Here is a 14,226-nt window from a genome sequence, read left to right on the forward strand (position 1 = left end):
ACAAACCAAACAAGTATCAGCCCTTCCCATTGTTATCTTCGCTATTTCTCCCGTCCTGTTCCCCCCCGTTCCTTTCATAACAACATTCAACCCCCCTCCATACCCCAGAACAACAAACTCCCCAATTTCACCTCTATATAGACTTAATACACAAAACCAAAACTAAAATATCCCCTCAAACTAAACAATATCTTCTACAACCTTTCCAATCATAACCCACCAAAAATTCAAAACCTTCTCCAAGATAAAATCATAAAAAACATAGTAGATCTTGAACCACATCTCAGCCCCATATGTGCCTAGATAGTTAAAAAATAAAAATAGTAGCCCACGATTTTTTTCCCCACGAAGCTTATCGCCCTTAAACTCCTTGCCCCTCCCCGCGTGTTCTCGACTTTCGCCTCTCGCTTGATATCATGTGACTGTTTGGCCGAAGGCATGGCTGAGTCAGCACGGTCCGTCTCTCGCCGAAAGCAACTTTCAACTTGCGGAGATACATACATATCTACTACATAAACAAAAATCATATGTATTATCACTTCTATTCTATCTAATATCTACCATTTAAATTCATGAAAATGTTCTCCCGCTCCTTCACCCCCCTCCTCCGCTCCCGGATTCTCATCACTCAGCGGGCCTCCCTGTCCACCTCCACTGCCAGATGGAGCCCGGACTCGTCATCATCCAGTGCTTATAGAGAGGGAGTCAGTTTACCCAGCTACGTGTCTATCAATTAATTCAATGCTAATCCATGCAACCAGATGGCCCGCTACAAACTCTTCGTGAGTCCCTTTGCTAAGGTCTTCCTCGGTGCCATCTTCACCTATCAAGTCATCCACTGGACGTGGTTGAAGTTGGAGATGGATGAGTCTAAGGCGGAGAAGAATAGTAAGCTCGTCTACTCTCATCCTTGCCTTTTGTGTTGTGATGGAAGAGAAGAGGGAATGTGTGGCTGATTAATCCCATGTAGAGGAGGTAGAAGCGCTGGAGAAGAAGGCCAAGGAATTGACTGGCGCGCAAAAATAAGCGTTTCATCGCCTAGTTCAATTGGTTTATTAACTTGGGTCTTGGATTATATATATACCCCTACTTATCTTATATTTTTATATTTATGTCTATGTGGAGTGCTTGTAGTACTGGTAATCTTGTTCTTGAATCTTGATTGTTGGTATGCGTGTCTTCGTTATATATATGTGTGTATCCTAACGCTATGAAAAACAAAACAAATGACAATGTGACTGGACGTGGCTAAAGTTACATGCCCCCCTTATCTGTCATGAGGATCCTCCAACCATAGTAGGCTCATCAATACTGTAAAGATGGTGGAGCACTGCTTGATCGGTTTCCAAGCTATTGCATCCCCTCGTGCGAGGCTAGACCAACACAATAAGCCGAGCTGCCTTCGTGAGGCAACTGACTCGGCTGCATGGTGTCATCACCACGATAGAACGATCCCCATGAGGAACCGAGTCTTGACCGTTTGTCCAGACCCGCCATCTGTGCGGTATCTCTGTGAGGGTTCGTTGGAGACTGCAGCGCCGGAAATTTCCGCTTCCGCAAATTCGACGATTGAGGGTAAGAATTAGACTGATTGTGTTGCAACGAGTCGGTCTCGGGCGTCGGTTCCTCGTCGATTGCCATCAAGTCATCCTGCAGTGGCTCGTGCTCGGCAGCACATTCGCTGCTCACAGATTCATCATCGCTGATTTCATCCATGGCCGGCTCACTATCATAACCGTTACCGTCGGCCCGTTGTTTCTTGATCTCGTCCCGCTCTTGACTCTTGGTTAGATGTCCAGAGGGGAGGAGCCAGTCTTCCACGCGCTCGCCTTTCTTAAAATGCTCGACATCGATGTGGTTATATCGTTCGTTCCAGGCGCCCACTCCCTGTGTCTTCAGAGGTAGCAGGACCCGACAAAAACCGCACCAGTAGTGCGAGGGACGCGGATCACCGTCGCGGTTGATCCGATTGTTGCACAGCGACGCCCGGACCTCACCGTCATCGGTTTCGTGATGCTTCTTCAGGTGCTGGACGTATATCTCCTGGCGGTAGAATAGGCGCGCACACGGGAGACCCTCTTGCGTGGCATCGGGCAGGGTGCACCGCCAGCACTGCGCGTGGAAATGCTGGGAATTTTCGTGGCGCTTCCAATCGGCCTTGCTGCCGAAAGTCTTATTGCACTTGGAGAACGTGCATCCATATGGCCGTTCGTGGCGCTTCTTATGCTTCCTTTCAAACGACTCAGTCAGCAAAGTCCCGGCTGATATCAAAGAAACACCAAGGCTCACTTACTTCATCTCACATCGCAGACGTGTCCGCTTCGTGCAAAATTCACATTGAATCCAGCCCTTCTTCTCACGGTCTTCATCCGGAGTGGCTTGGGAAGGGGCGTGGCTGGAGCCAGACGGCCCTGACAGACGATCGAGAGCAGCGGACAAGATCCTTTGTAGCATATCGCGCTTGCGATCCGACAGCTCCACACTCTGGTCGACAATTTCGTCCCCAGACTCGGATTGCTGGCTCCGTCTTCGCTCGTTGGTGTTCATGGCCTTTGTCATCGCATTGATCATGTTGACTGCAGCTTCATTGACCATGTCGTCCATCTTTCCGTTTCTGGCGGTGTCGAGCTGGGTGGGTAGGGGAACCTTTGAATCCAACGAAGATTCCAGATTGAGGGCTCTCAGAGCGGGCAGCTCGCTAGGGAGTGGCTTTGCAAGCGGCGGTTGAACCGATGCAGCGTCAGCGCTACGGTCGTTGTACTCTTCATTCATTCGCATGACGGTATCTGGTGTGAGGGTTTCAGGAGACGGAAATCCCCTATCAGCGCTAACTGGTGAGGCCGAAGAGCCATGAATTGTATCTTTCGCAAGGCTCTCGGACTGGGAGACTGGTTCGGCCTGTAGGGTTGGCGCTTCTTCCGACAGGGAATCAATGAAAGAGGACCCCAGCTCCTGCGGCTTCACGCAGGTTTCATACCACTCATGCGACCTAGATAACATGTTAGTGTCTCCATCTTGTAGCTGATACGCAGAGTGTTCAACTGACTTACCTCCGTAGCAGCTCCTCAACGTCCTCGTCACTGTGCATACGAGCAAGATGTTGACGGAAGTTGTCCAATCGAGGCCATTTCTTATTCCGGCGTGGGCAGTTATGTCCGAAGCACATGTAGAGGACTTTCGGCCCCCGCTCAGGCTCCTGCTTGTGAACACACTTCTTGTGACGAGCAAGGTCGTTGATGGTACCGAACCCCTCTTTGCGGGTGCAGTTCGGCTCGTCGCATTTGAAGAGCTTCTTATGTCTGGCTTCGTGTTTCCTGTGACAGTCAGCTTCCTAGCCCTTTCACTGAAGCAAGCACCTAAGGGAACGCACCTCTTGTCGGAAGGACACTTGCCAGTCCATTGACAACCGGGGTAGTCGCACTTGATCACGTCCTGGCACAACAAGGACGGAGAGTCCAACGCATCCATGGCGTCACCATATGGGGCGGTGTTGAGGTCGAGTGCGGATACTCTATCATCCTGCTCGTGGTCGAGAGGTGCCAGGAATGGGCTGCAGGCCGACTCGAGGGCGTATGATGCAGCCACAGAGCGTGTGGTGCAGCCCTGCGTACTATATCCGGAGTCGGACAGATGGATACCGGTATACTGACTACCAGCCTCGGAGGGTGTGCTGTGATGTCCACTTGATGATCGGCGGTCAAGGCCGTAGACTTGGTGCGAACGCGGGACAACGAACGCAGCAGGATAGATGGGCCCACCTGTCACTTGGAGCGGGTTCCACGCCTCTTGGTCGTTTCTCCATCGTGTCAGCGGAGGATAGGCGGAGGCATCGAATAGCTGGGGGAGGGGCGAGGATGTTTGCTTGTGATACAGTGACCATGGTTGAAGAATGGATGGATGATTAGGATGAGGAATGGCTGGCTCGGATGCGAATTGGAAGCCCAAGAATGACGCCGGATCGCCCAGCGTGAGGTCGGACGGGGACAGCCCGTCGGATGAGAGGTCGACCTGCGAAGAACCTGACGTAGGCACTGCCCGAGTGCCCATAATGCCTTGTAGGATATCACTGGAATTGTCCCAGGGCTTGCTGGGATCGGATGTCTGTGCCACCAAGAGTCAGCTCTGGCCCGTCTCTTGGCCGGCCGGGCATGTACATATATCCCGCCCGCCGGTGCATGACTGAATACTCAGGGGGAATAAACAAAAGGAAACCTGCAACATACACTCATAATGTGTGTGATAATGGCAGGATGAAGCAGATCCTACAGGAGTAAGCTCACCCGCTTTCTCGGTGTGTTATTGGCGAGTAGGAAGATAGCCTCTGGCGAGACGGGAGGAGAGGGCGGACACTGGGAGGTTTATCATATAGCAAGAGGGGGCCGAAACCCGTCGTGAGGGAACCGATCGGGTTCTAAACCGAGACGGTGATGATGAGCCACAACGCTCCTGTGATGATCAGGTTCCTTTTCCCTTTCGGGGTGAAATCGTTGGGTTAGGAGATTGTCGAGCACTGGGTCCCAGCTGAGAAGAAGGAAGTGATAGAGAGCCGGATGATCGGCCGCGTATCACTAGAAGGAATAATATATTGGGAGACAAGAGGAGGAGGGAGGAGAAGGAAGAGGGAGGGGAGAATCAGCCGTGGTCGGCGACCAGAAAGACACCTGGGCTAAACGAAAGCAGGAAAAGAAAGGGAGGAGAATGAAAATCAGCCGGATGAGCGACCGATGAACCGGAGAAAAAGAAATGGGAGGAGAAAGAGACGAGACGAGCAGAAGAGGAGAAGAAGAAAAAAAAAATTCACCAAAAAAGCAAGACAGCGAAAGAGGGGAAACGATAGGAAGAGCGACTGGAACTAAGCATGCAAGAAGACGAGGAGGAGCAGCAGCAGCAGCAGCAGCACAAGCAAGCAGTAAGCTAATAGTTGGATGGGGAACAATGGCAAAGTGGATGGAAAATACGCGGTCCAAGAGGAGGAAAAAGGAAATAATGCAAGTAAAAAATAAATTCGAGAAAAAAAAAATAATAATTAAGAATAAATAAATATACCGAATAATTATATCATTACTGTAAGAATAAAAATAAAATAAATAAAAATCGACAGAGAACAGACGACAGGCCGGAAAAAGCAAAACTGGAGAGAGACCGAGAGAGAGAGAGAGAGAGAGAGAGGATCGACCGAGGATCTCCATTACAAACCCTCAAAATGCCTCCCCCACCCACGCGATAACGTGTCGAGGTGAGGGAGGAACTGAGTCAACAATCCAGAAAAAGAGGCATCCCAGGACCCCATCAGAAAGCTCTGACAGGACGAGCTAATCGAAGCGGATGGTCATGGCATGTCCCACGTCAAGGTCTCCGCAAGCTGGCATTGCTGGAGAAGAGGAGGCCAGAAGGAATGCCACGCCGATCATCCTTAGTTAATGCTCACTCATCCTTCAATCCGCTGGGTCTTCCTGCTGCAGGTCTTTTGGCTAGCACTTTCATTGCGCTTCCCCGATCGATCGAGCCCAGCAGACCAGAGAGGAGTGCGGTGACAGGTTGAGACTCTACAGTATGTGAAACGAAGCTGGGGGAAAGGGAAAAAGCTGCTGGAGAACTGGAGCCGGTCTAGAGAGGCCGGTGGACTCCATCCCGTTAAGCATCCACGCTAGTCCAGACGGACCTGTCAGAGCGAGTAAGCCGACCCACGGTACAAGTCTCGATAGATCCTCTTTCCGATAGGCTGGATCGATAGGAGTGGATGGATGAATAGATTGATTGATGGAGAGAGATTGATGGATGGTTGGATGGATGGAGAATGGCAAGGACCAGCTATCGTCCATCCTCTACCGGCGCTCAGGATCCGATCGAGATGCGATCCCAACGGGCGACACAAGGACCCTCCTGGACCCATGGATGATGGATTGATAGATAGTAGGAAGAGGAAGAATAGTCCGACAGACTAGACTTCTCGCTAGTAATGGGCTGTATTGACTTCGGCGCAATTATTCTCAGCCATCATCATTCCCTCATCATCGTCGTTCTCTTCCTCTTTACCCCCACGGGTAGTAGTTGTCGTTCTGAATTTCTTTTTCTCATTTTTTTTTCTTTACTTCTACCATTTTCGTATTGCTCTTTTCTCTTCTTTTCTTCTCTTTTTTTTTTCCTTCGGTTTTCTTCTATTCCGTATTTATTTGCTTTTTATTTTTCTTTCGCTGTTGTCTTTTGCCCTTTTCAGCTTTACTACCACCTGGCTGGGGCAGGATCATCCGTGTTCTGTGCATTTCCTCGGAGCGTCTGTCTTTCTCGTATTTAGGAACTCAAGTGATACTATCCGGCATCACTAGCAGCTCGACGGGAGGGGGGAAACGAAGTCACAGACAGCCCGCATTTCAGACTGTTCACTCTGCGTCCTCCCCGGAGCAGGCCATACTCGGTCGAGTAATCAATCACTCTAAATGAATTGGTGGGAAAGCAGAGGGGGTAAGGGGAAAGGGAAGGGGAGAGAAAAAAAAAAAAAAGAGAGTAGAAGCCCTCGTATGTAAGGTGGTTGAGCGATCATCACGCGGCCGCAGCTCCATTGGCTGCAGGCCCATCGCCAGGGGAAGAAATCCGGTTCAACAAAAGACGGGGCGAACCTTTTTCCCTCGCGGAGAGCCGGACTAAAAGTCACTAACGGGGGCTGTGTCAGACTCTCAGTAAGGAGGGCCCCCGATAAGCCGTTCGTCGTGAAGTGACAGCCTGGGTCAATACCCACTTGGTCAATCTTCTCGCTTGAAATCTTCATTGTCTCTGTCGCTCTCCTCCCTCTCCCGCTATTATCCACCCCGTTTAGGTTTCGCGTCTTCTCATTCCCCCCCTCCTCATCCACCCCCGGCGAGTGATCAGTGAAGACTCCGATCGAGAGGGTAGGGTAGGGTAGCGAACCCTTCACCCGCGTCCCGGACGATCCCTCAGGGAGGTCCGTTATGGATCTACACCCAAAGTCATCACACTGCAGCAATCTATCTGATATAGACTAGTCGACTGACTGACCACAAGCAGACTGGTTGCATAGAGAGGGATGTTAGCTTCCCCATTTCTCTTCATCTGCCTTTCTTTCCATGTTCGTTATCTTTCACTTACCCATTCCTCCGAAACACACGACAGACCTACCTAATTTTACACCCCCTCCCCCCCAAGCTAGATGCATGCCGGAACCTCTGTACCTGTAGAGGTAGAGACCCAAGAGAGAAAGAGTAGCGTGTCCAGTAGTGTCATGGTCGTCGATCGACTAGTTTAGTTTCCACGCCTTTCCTCCCCGTGGATCCCTTACTCCCTTTCTTTCCCCATCATCATCCCGGTCTGCCTAAAAATATCACCTCCAGCGTCAGATCACAGCCCGAGGGATCTCCTTCAATAGAGCAACGGTTGAGGTTTCAAGCCTCATGGGCTGTGCTCGCAGCGTCGTAACCACGGGGGGACTATGCTTTCACCCACCACCACACCCACCCCCCCAATCCTGTGCTTCCGCCAGGGTCGTTGATCAGCCGTTGGTTTCGCCTTCTCCGACCCGACGTTGACAGGCAGCGAGGAGGGAATCTTCTGTCCTGCGTTGAATGTCGTCCGGATGCCATCCCCTCACCACCCGCTGCAGTGTGCCGTCAAGTTACCCTGCGACGTGCGTCGTCTCTCCTCCAATCATCGCATCATGACCAATTGACAATTTGGGGGCCACGCGTGCAGCGTGCATACGATGTCAGTAGGTAGCACACAGGGCAATGGATGCGAAACTAGCTCATTCCTAGATTGACGGGGTTCGGCGACCATCGTAGTCCTGGATCTCGGCTGACGCCATCCATCCCTGGCCAAGCCCCAAGAGATACGCCAAACTAAAAAAAAAAAAATAAAAATAAAAATAAATAAATCGGAACCCAAAACCTATCTGGACAAGAAAACGAAAAGAGATTGGGAGAACCTCTAAGCAGGTCAAGAAGGGATCCTGTAGGAGAAACCGAACCCACAGTAACATACACGCATAAAATACAATATTCCTTTCCAAGAACGGTCAATGGTGCTATGTTCAATCCAATGGTGGGTATATAGGTGGATGCAGATCAACAAGATACAGAAATAAGACCTAAAAAGCAGAACAAGAAAAAAGAAGTAAAATCCTTTCCCCAAAATCCGAGTGTGGTCATGGGAATATTTCCTAGGATAGACGACCGTTCCAAGCGCATTCCATCCTCCACCCTTCCACGATCTGCAACTGCTGCGCTAGGGTCATAAGCCCCGTGAGACGTTACGACGTCGCCTCTCCCGATTGAGGATCAGGGCTGTTCTCGGTAGCCCCTCGGAACGTAAGGCATGGCCGGTGGCATCGAGCCTTGATACCCATAGCGGTGGTCCGTGGAAGGTGATACGTAAACTGGCCCCTGATGATCATAGGTGGGCTGCATATCCGTGGGGGATAGGGAGAAGCTATACGGGTCCTGCAGCACACTGAGGTTTGGACTGGGGACCCTCAGTCGAGGCCCAGCGTTGAAAGGGGGCGGATAGGTGACCGAATTTTGATGCACCGGCATGAGCCGCGTCTGATCCGCACTCCCCCCTGGCAGGCCCATTATGGGCGCATCATCGTACGCGTCAATTGACTCAGGCTCGGCGGAGATCCAACCACCAGGCATGGTTGGCAAGTGGGGGGAATATGACGGAGTGAAGGACATCATAGGCTCCTGGGCGTTCTCGGCATTATTGCTGGCGCATGGTGCCTGCGTGAGATCCATCGATACCACCGAGGGTCCGTCAACGCCATCCGAGTTTGGCATATAACGGCTGGCTTCATTTGGTGGGGTCCCTGGATTCAGTCCAGGAGCGGGCTCATCGCTAGGACCAGTAGTCTCGATCATTGGAAGATCCCTCTCATCTACAAGCGCCAAAACGGGCATAGCGATCTGTTCCATGTGCTTGGCCAAGTGCACCGTTAGCTTCTTCCAGGTGCTACAGACATTACCGCAAAAGCGACACGGTTCGTCCTTGGGTCCCCTGGGCGTGTCATGTCGACACTTGTCTACAAGGTGCCAGAGGTGTTCAATCTCCCGCTCGCGATTGCTGTCTTCCTGCGAGTCCGGAGAAACAGATTCGCCTTTGGTCTTGGTCGACGCCCCCTGGTTTTTCGGTTTCTTGACTTTGGGCTCTGGCATCTTATGTTCCCTGACAAGATGTTGTACAAAGTTGTCTTTCCGGTAGCAAGTATGGTTGCAATCAGGAACCGTACACGTCCACCACTCTAGTTTTCTATGTCGCTCACTTTCGTGTCGGACCCAATCAGCCTTTCGCTTGAAGGACTTGGGGTCCGAGCACTGTGGGAAGGTACATGTAAATGGCTGCACATCTTCGTGGACATGCTTGGTCCAGTCTGAAGGTTTCTGAAACTTCTTGACTTGGAAGCATACCGGGCATTCGAACTCCGCTGGCAACCGTTTGACCGGCGGTAGGGGTACACCCGGGGGAAACTGTGCTGCAGTGACGGCGCTTTCTCCAAGCTTGTGAGGGTCGTCCTCGACCGCTCCATGACCCGGGATATGAAACTGCGTGTGAGTAGCTTCGGGGCTAGCGCGAGGTGCCAGCAATTTTGCCTCGCCACCCAATGCGAAGCAGAACTTCCCTGATTTACATTGCTTCTGGCCAACAGCACGTGTATGGCTTTGCTTGCTCTCTACTAGCTTCCGGTACCGACGAAGCTGCTCGTGAGCAAAGCGTTCAATCAATGCGGGCGGAAGTCGGGGATTGATCTGCGTGATTTGGTTCTTGAACCCCTCGAGAGTCGGCACCGGCAAATGCGATGGGAGCGGGAACTGCATCACCAATCCCTTTTCGTCCACCATGTCGTCATCCTCATCATCTGCATTGGCTCCCGCGTGGTCCTCTCCTGGACTCTTCTGCGGGGCTTCGTGGTGGTTGCTTGCCCGTGGTGAGTAGGCAATGTTGGGAATCGGTGGTCCGCCATGACTGGTCATCAGGTCCATCAACCCGGGAGCTGAAGCCCTTGGTAGCTCACTTCGGCTTCTTCCCCGACCTTTCAGATATGTCCAGGGGCCTGTGGCTGGATTTGGCGACGCAGCCCGGAGGGAATCTTTGCCTCCAATAGCCGCCATCTGTCCGGCAATAGCGATCACGGCACTGCTTGTGTTAAGGCTTGGAGACCTGGATCGACTGAGGTTCAACCGGTGAGGGAAGCTGTCCTTTCTCAACGGGGGACTCTTGACATCTTCAGCTTTGCTCGCGCCCTCCGTGCTTGGGGGAATGATTGAGAGATCCGATAGGCGCCGCTTCAAGTTGCTGGAGGGTTTTCTGTGTAGGAATTTTCGGAGGCTACTTCGTCTTTCATGTTTCTTGTCATTTAGTGACATATTTTCGAAGGAGCCACCGGGGCCGATAATACTGTTGACTTCTGCATCGTTCAAATGCCGGGTGCCCCAAGTCGCCGAGCGCGAGGCGGTGTCAATGTCCTTGGCTCTTCGTTGATATTCTACCATGGCAGCACTCGAGCTTGCAGGCTGCATCCGCGTCTCCTGGGGAAACGCGTCGTGCTCAGGATCCCGCCATGGAGGAGCTCCGAGGAACTGATGTGGGGACGGTTCTCCATCTTCGGGTCTCTGTTGCTCTTCCTCAGGGGCAACTTCTGCATCCTCGTGTGCCCACCTCGCTTCATTGACACTGACAGCTGGTGAGTCTGATCGGCTTTCTGCACTGTCCGACCCGCCTTCACTGATGCCATCATCGCTACTTTCATGGAGCAAGAGCCCAGGCCCCGGTACGGCGGGTTCCAAAAGTCGAGATTTCAGGGAGAAGTAATCCGGCTGAAGCGATGGGTCCCCGGCACTTTTGGCTCTGCGTCTGCCTCCCAGGTGGCTACGATTCCCACCAAGCAAAGAAGTGTCCTCGTCTCCTGCCTCACTATTCGCAGCGCTTACAGATGCTGACCATGACTGGATGTCGGCATTCTTCTCCTCTAGTCGTCGTCGATTTTCCATCTCGTTCGGACTTGGGACGAAAATCTCGTCTCGTGACGATGGCTCAACGCCGCCTTGCCCGGTAGTCATGTTGGGTAACCAGGAACCGTCGTTCGCTCGTGCAACTGTGTAGCTTTGCCCGATTGCCCCATAGCTTTCTTCGACGCCCTCATTTTCTGAATCACTGGTCATATCGTTCGGCGAAAGGTGGTTGGAAGTCAGGCTCCGGCGTCGCCCGGCTGAAGAAGCATCTCTGACCGGTGAGTCCCCGCGGGAATAGCTTTCGATCTTGACAATAGGACTCCTTGCTCTGGCCGAATCCGGAAATGCATGAACACTGAGGTTATCGCTCTGGGGACTTGTGATCAATGACAGTGCTTGGGGTTGCCGCGCCATATTGTCGCGCTCAGTCTGAGACTTGATGTGATCCGTATCTGGGAGTAGACTAGATTCCCTGACCGGAGTCCAACCAGCTTGCTGTGGCGACAGCATGGACGTTGACGAGGGCAGCATGTCAGTAGCCGAGGTGTCAATATTCGGTAGGGGCAGCGCCATGTTGTTGTCATGTTGCAGTGCATTGTTCCTAAAATCCACGTCCATGCCAAAACCTGCGGATAATATATCGGCGCTGGGGGACGTGTGCGCACTCATATCGCTCGAAAAGTCATCGATTGGGCTGAGAAACTCTGAATAAGAAGCCGCTTGACCATTGGCATGTCCATAAGCTAAGTCATCGTTTGTTTGGATATTCAAGGGAGACGATGGATTTCCTGTGCTATGGTCTTCACCAGGAACAGGCGTCAATCTGATAGCGGAGGACTTGAAGGAAGCTTCATCGGGGTCCAAGGGGGCCGAGAGGTAAGGGTCGTGGTAGTTGGAATCGTAGAAAGTCATATCGGTGGGCGACTCGTCCTGGATGAGCCTCGGTGATAAGGTGGACATGCTTGCAGTGGGCCTTTGGGTCGTATCGACCCCGTGCGATGCGCGCGGTAAGAATTATGCGGTGAATACAAGCGATCACCTCTTCAGTAAGAAGAAGTCTCGGTGATCCAAGAAAAACAGCTGGGATTCTGCTGTTCTGCAGGCTTGGTTTCAGTCTGTCTCGGTGAAGCAGACTACACACAAAGACCAGTGAACGGGAATCCGAGATAGCATTTCTAGATCGACATGGAGGAGAACAGGGCGCCTCGGCGTTTGTAAGCAGCGAAGATGGCGTAGAAGCAATGAAGATTATTCAGGAATGCCCCTTGAATCAGTATGTGGCGGGCGCAACTTGAAGTGGGTAAGCCACCGTCGCAGTAAGCCGGGAGGAGCGAGTTAGTAGAGTGAGGAACAAATGAGGCCAAGACCCGAGCTTGGAGTACTAGTACTTAGTCACGAGCGAGGGGAAAACAAGTAACTGAAGATTGCAGAAGAGAGTTCAGCTAAGCGGGACGGAATCCTGAGTGGAGCGACAAGCAGTGGAAGTAGTACGGGGAAAGGGAAGGGGAAAACGATGGATTCAGGATGTTGGTTAGTTGTTGGTGGTCCAAGTTGAGGTGGTGAAGAGAAGTAGTAGAGAGAGGCAAGCGTTTTGGGGGGGAAAGGGAATAATAGAGAGGATAGCGATAGTAGTAGGATAGATTACGGGTATTAAATGTATTTCGATAAGTAGAGCCGCAGTCACGGGGAACGAGGATGAGTGAGAATAACGAGCGAAATAATGGGTGGGAAGGGGAGAAAGTAGGGGGGGAAAAAATAAATAGATAAAATAAAAAAGAGAAAGCCCAGGAAACGAGGCTTTGGTCTTGAGAAGCCTGGCCTGAGAAGATGACGCGAAGGAAATGCAAGAAATTAAGAGTGCTCAGGGTAGTGAGGGTGAGTGAGTGGGTGAGAAGAGAGGAAGAGAAGAGAAAGAGAGAGAGAGAGAAAACGAGGGAAAGCGCAAAGGCGCCTTGCGGCTGTGACTTGACAGAGAATCCACATTCACCACTCGAAGAGAACTGAGCCACATCGGAAGGGGGTGAGTGAAGCTTACTGTCTAATACTACTACTACTAGTAGTAGTACTCCTGTAGTATTAGGGGGGGCCAGTCAGGCCAAGCTACTAAATTTCCAACCATCATCTTCAATTGTCACAACCGGATGAAGGCCTCAATCTGGCTGGTGAGAATGGCGACGATACGCGCCGGCGTGCAGCATTGCGGGCCACTCACAGCCAAGCGGGGTACCAACTAGCCAAACTAAAACTAACAGGTTCAGGTACAAATCAGTCATAGTTAGTTAGTGTTGGTGGGGTGGTGGGAATTGCTGTTATGCCATCTCCTGAAAATTCACAGTGCTTGCTCTCTCTTCATATGTTAAGAATAATTTACTATCCTAGCACTGACCTCTCCCCAAGCATGATCCTATAAAAATGTCATATAAATAACGGAGATAATAATTAATAGAGAAATTATTCAATGAACAAATTAAAATAAAAATAAAAATAAAAATAATAATCCGGAGTCTGCACGCTGCTGATCCCTTCCTCTTAGACTATCTATCAACTAACCCTATGGCTATGAACATCAAGAAAACCCACATAACTACAATGATCAGTGGATCACAAACACACAACCCAACCCGATGAACACCCCATTCCCCATCCCTACAAGGACTCCAATCAAACCATGGAACCATCCTATCCTATCCGTCCACATTCCCTGTCATGAAAAATTTTAGGAAAAAGCAGCTCGGAAATTCGCAGGGCTCGTGCCGTCCCCACCAGGTCCCCACTTGACCTTGATTATCGCAATCTACAGTTAAATACTCGCTCATCTCTTGTCACTAGGGAAGGAGAATAATAACTGGTAGAAGTGTTGAGTGTTTCTATTCTTGCCATGTACCTACTACTTTACTATCTACTGCATGCTTACTAGAGTAGTATACACCAACCACAATGCCAGCCCAATAGTATAAGCAGTATGCTGCTGCGGTAAATACTAAGTAAGTGATGATAATATCGGTGGTTGCTATTTATAACCCCCACTCCCGTGCTGAAACGGTAGTAGCTAAAACTCAGCCACGACACAAGCCACCCTCTGAACCCCAATCCACTCTATCTATCTACTTTGTAACTCATCTACTACGGTGTAGAGTCTTAGTACTCAAGTAGCACAATTTTAACGGAAACTATTTCTTGGCAATAATGAGATGTTTTTTTCCCCGACTGGATCAGCCCTGTCTGAGGCTGCGCAAGTTGGGGTCAGAACCGGTGGAACATCTTGGCAGTT

The 14,226-nt window shown here is 51.1% G+C and overlaps 4 protein-coding genes across 4 annotated transcripts; 2 read left to right on the top strand and 2 right to left on the bottom strand.

Annotated features, from left to right (window-relative positions):
- The first annotated feature begins 511 nt into the window (after positions 1–511).
- Positions 512–1,198, top strand: BO83DRAFT_383105 (uncharacterized protein). The gene is made up of 3 exons (XM_025532390.1): positions 512–704; positions 762–888; positions 971–1,198. Exons 1-3 carry the CDS (start codon positions 579–581, stop codon positions 1,024–1,026), a joined length of 309 nt encoding a protein of 102 aa, XP_025382675.1. The 5' UTR covers positions 512–578; the 3' UTR covers positions 1,027–1,198.
- BO83DRAFT_182707 (putative C2H2 finger domain protein) lies at positions 1,130–4,398 on the bottom strand. The gene is made up of 5 exons (XM_025526485.1): positions 4,224–4,398; positions 3,371–4,101; positions 3,051–3,314; positions 2,294–2,989; positions 1,130–2,230 (listed from the first exon to the last, which is right to left on the bottom strand). The coding sequence occupies exons 1-5, from the start codon at positions 4,227–4,229 to the stop codon at positions 1,351–1,353; spliced, it is 2,577 nt and encodes an 858-aa protein (XP_025382676.1). The 5' UTR covers positions 4,230–4,398; the 3' UTR covers positions 1,130–1,350.
- A 460-nt stretch (positions 4,399–4,858) lies between these two features.
- On the top strand, positions 4,859–6,028 carry BO83DRAFT_412346 (uncharacterized protein; the record flags this gene model as incomplete). The annotated part of the gene is made up of 5 exons (XM_025534398.1): positions 4,859–4,909; positions 5,307–5,328; positions 5,363–5,416; positions 5,567–5,689; positions 5,840–6,028. 5 exons carry the CDS (start codon positions 4,859–4,861, stop codon positions 5,905–5,907), a joined length of 318 nt encoding a protein of 105 aa, XP_025382677.1. The 3' UTR covers positions 5,908–6,028.
- Positions 6,029–8,139: 2,111 nt separating this feature from the next.
- On the bottom strand, positions 8,140–12,156 carry BO83DRAFT_182732 (putative C2H2 finger domain protein). The gene has a single exon (XM_025526486.1). It carries the CDS (start codon positions 11,913–11,915, stop codon positions 8,289–8,291), a length of 3,627 nt encoding a protein of 1,208 aa, XP_025382678.1. The 5' UTR covers positions 11,916–12,156; the 3' UTR covers positions 8,140–8,288.
- Positions 12,157–14,226: the final 2,070 nt, after the last annotated feature.

Source organism: Aspergillus eucalypticola (genome assembly GCF_003184535.1).
Source record: "Aspergillus eucalypticola CBS 122712 chromosome Unknown BO83scaffold_41, whole genome shotgun sequence".
Taxonomy (NCBI): domain Eukaryota; kingdom Fungi; phylum Ascomycota; class Eurotiomycetes; order Eurotiales; family Aspergillaceae; genus Aspergillus; species Aspergillus eucalypticola.

Coding starts and splice junctions, on each gene's coding strand:
- BO83DRAFT_383105 (XM_025532390.1), top strand. CDS start 579: ATGTTCTCCCGCTCCTTCACCCCCCTCCTCCGCTCCCGGATTCTCATC. Junction 705..761: donor CCAGTGCTTATAGAGAGGGA/GTCAGTTTACCC, acceptor CCATGCAACCAG/ATGGCCCGCTACAAACTCTT. Junction 889..970: donor GTCTAAGGCGGAGAAGAATA/GTAAGCTCGTCT, acceptor AATCCCATGTAG/AGGAGGTAGAAGCGCTGGAG.
- BO83DRAFT_182707 (XM_025526485.1), bottom strand. Junction 3,315..3,370: donor AAGTGTCCTTCCGACAAGAG/GTGCGTTCCCTT, acceptor TGACTGTCACAG/GAAACACGAAGCCAGACATA. Junction 2,990..3,050: donor GTTGAGGAGCTGCTACGGAG/GTAAGTCAGTTG, acceptor CATGTTATCTAG/GTCGCATGAGTGGTATGAAA.
- BO83DRAFT_182732 (XM_025526486.1), bottom strand. CDS start 11,915: ATGTCCACCTTATCACCGAGGCTCATCCAGGACGAGTCGCCCACCGAT.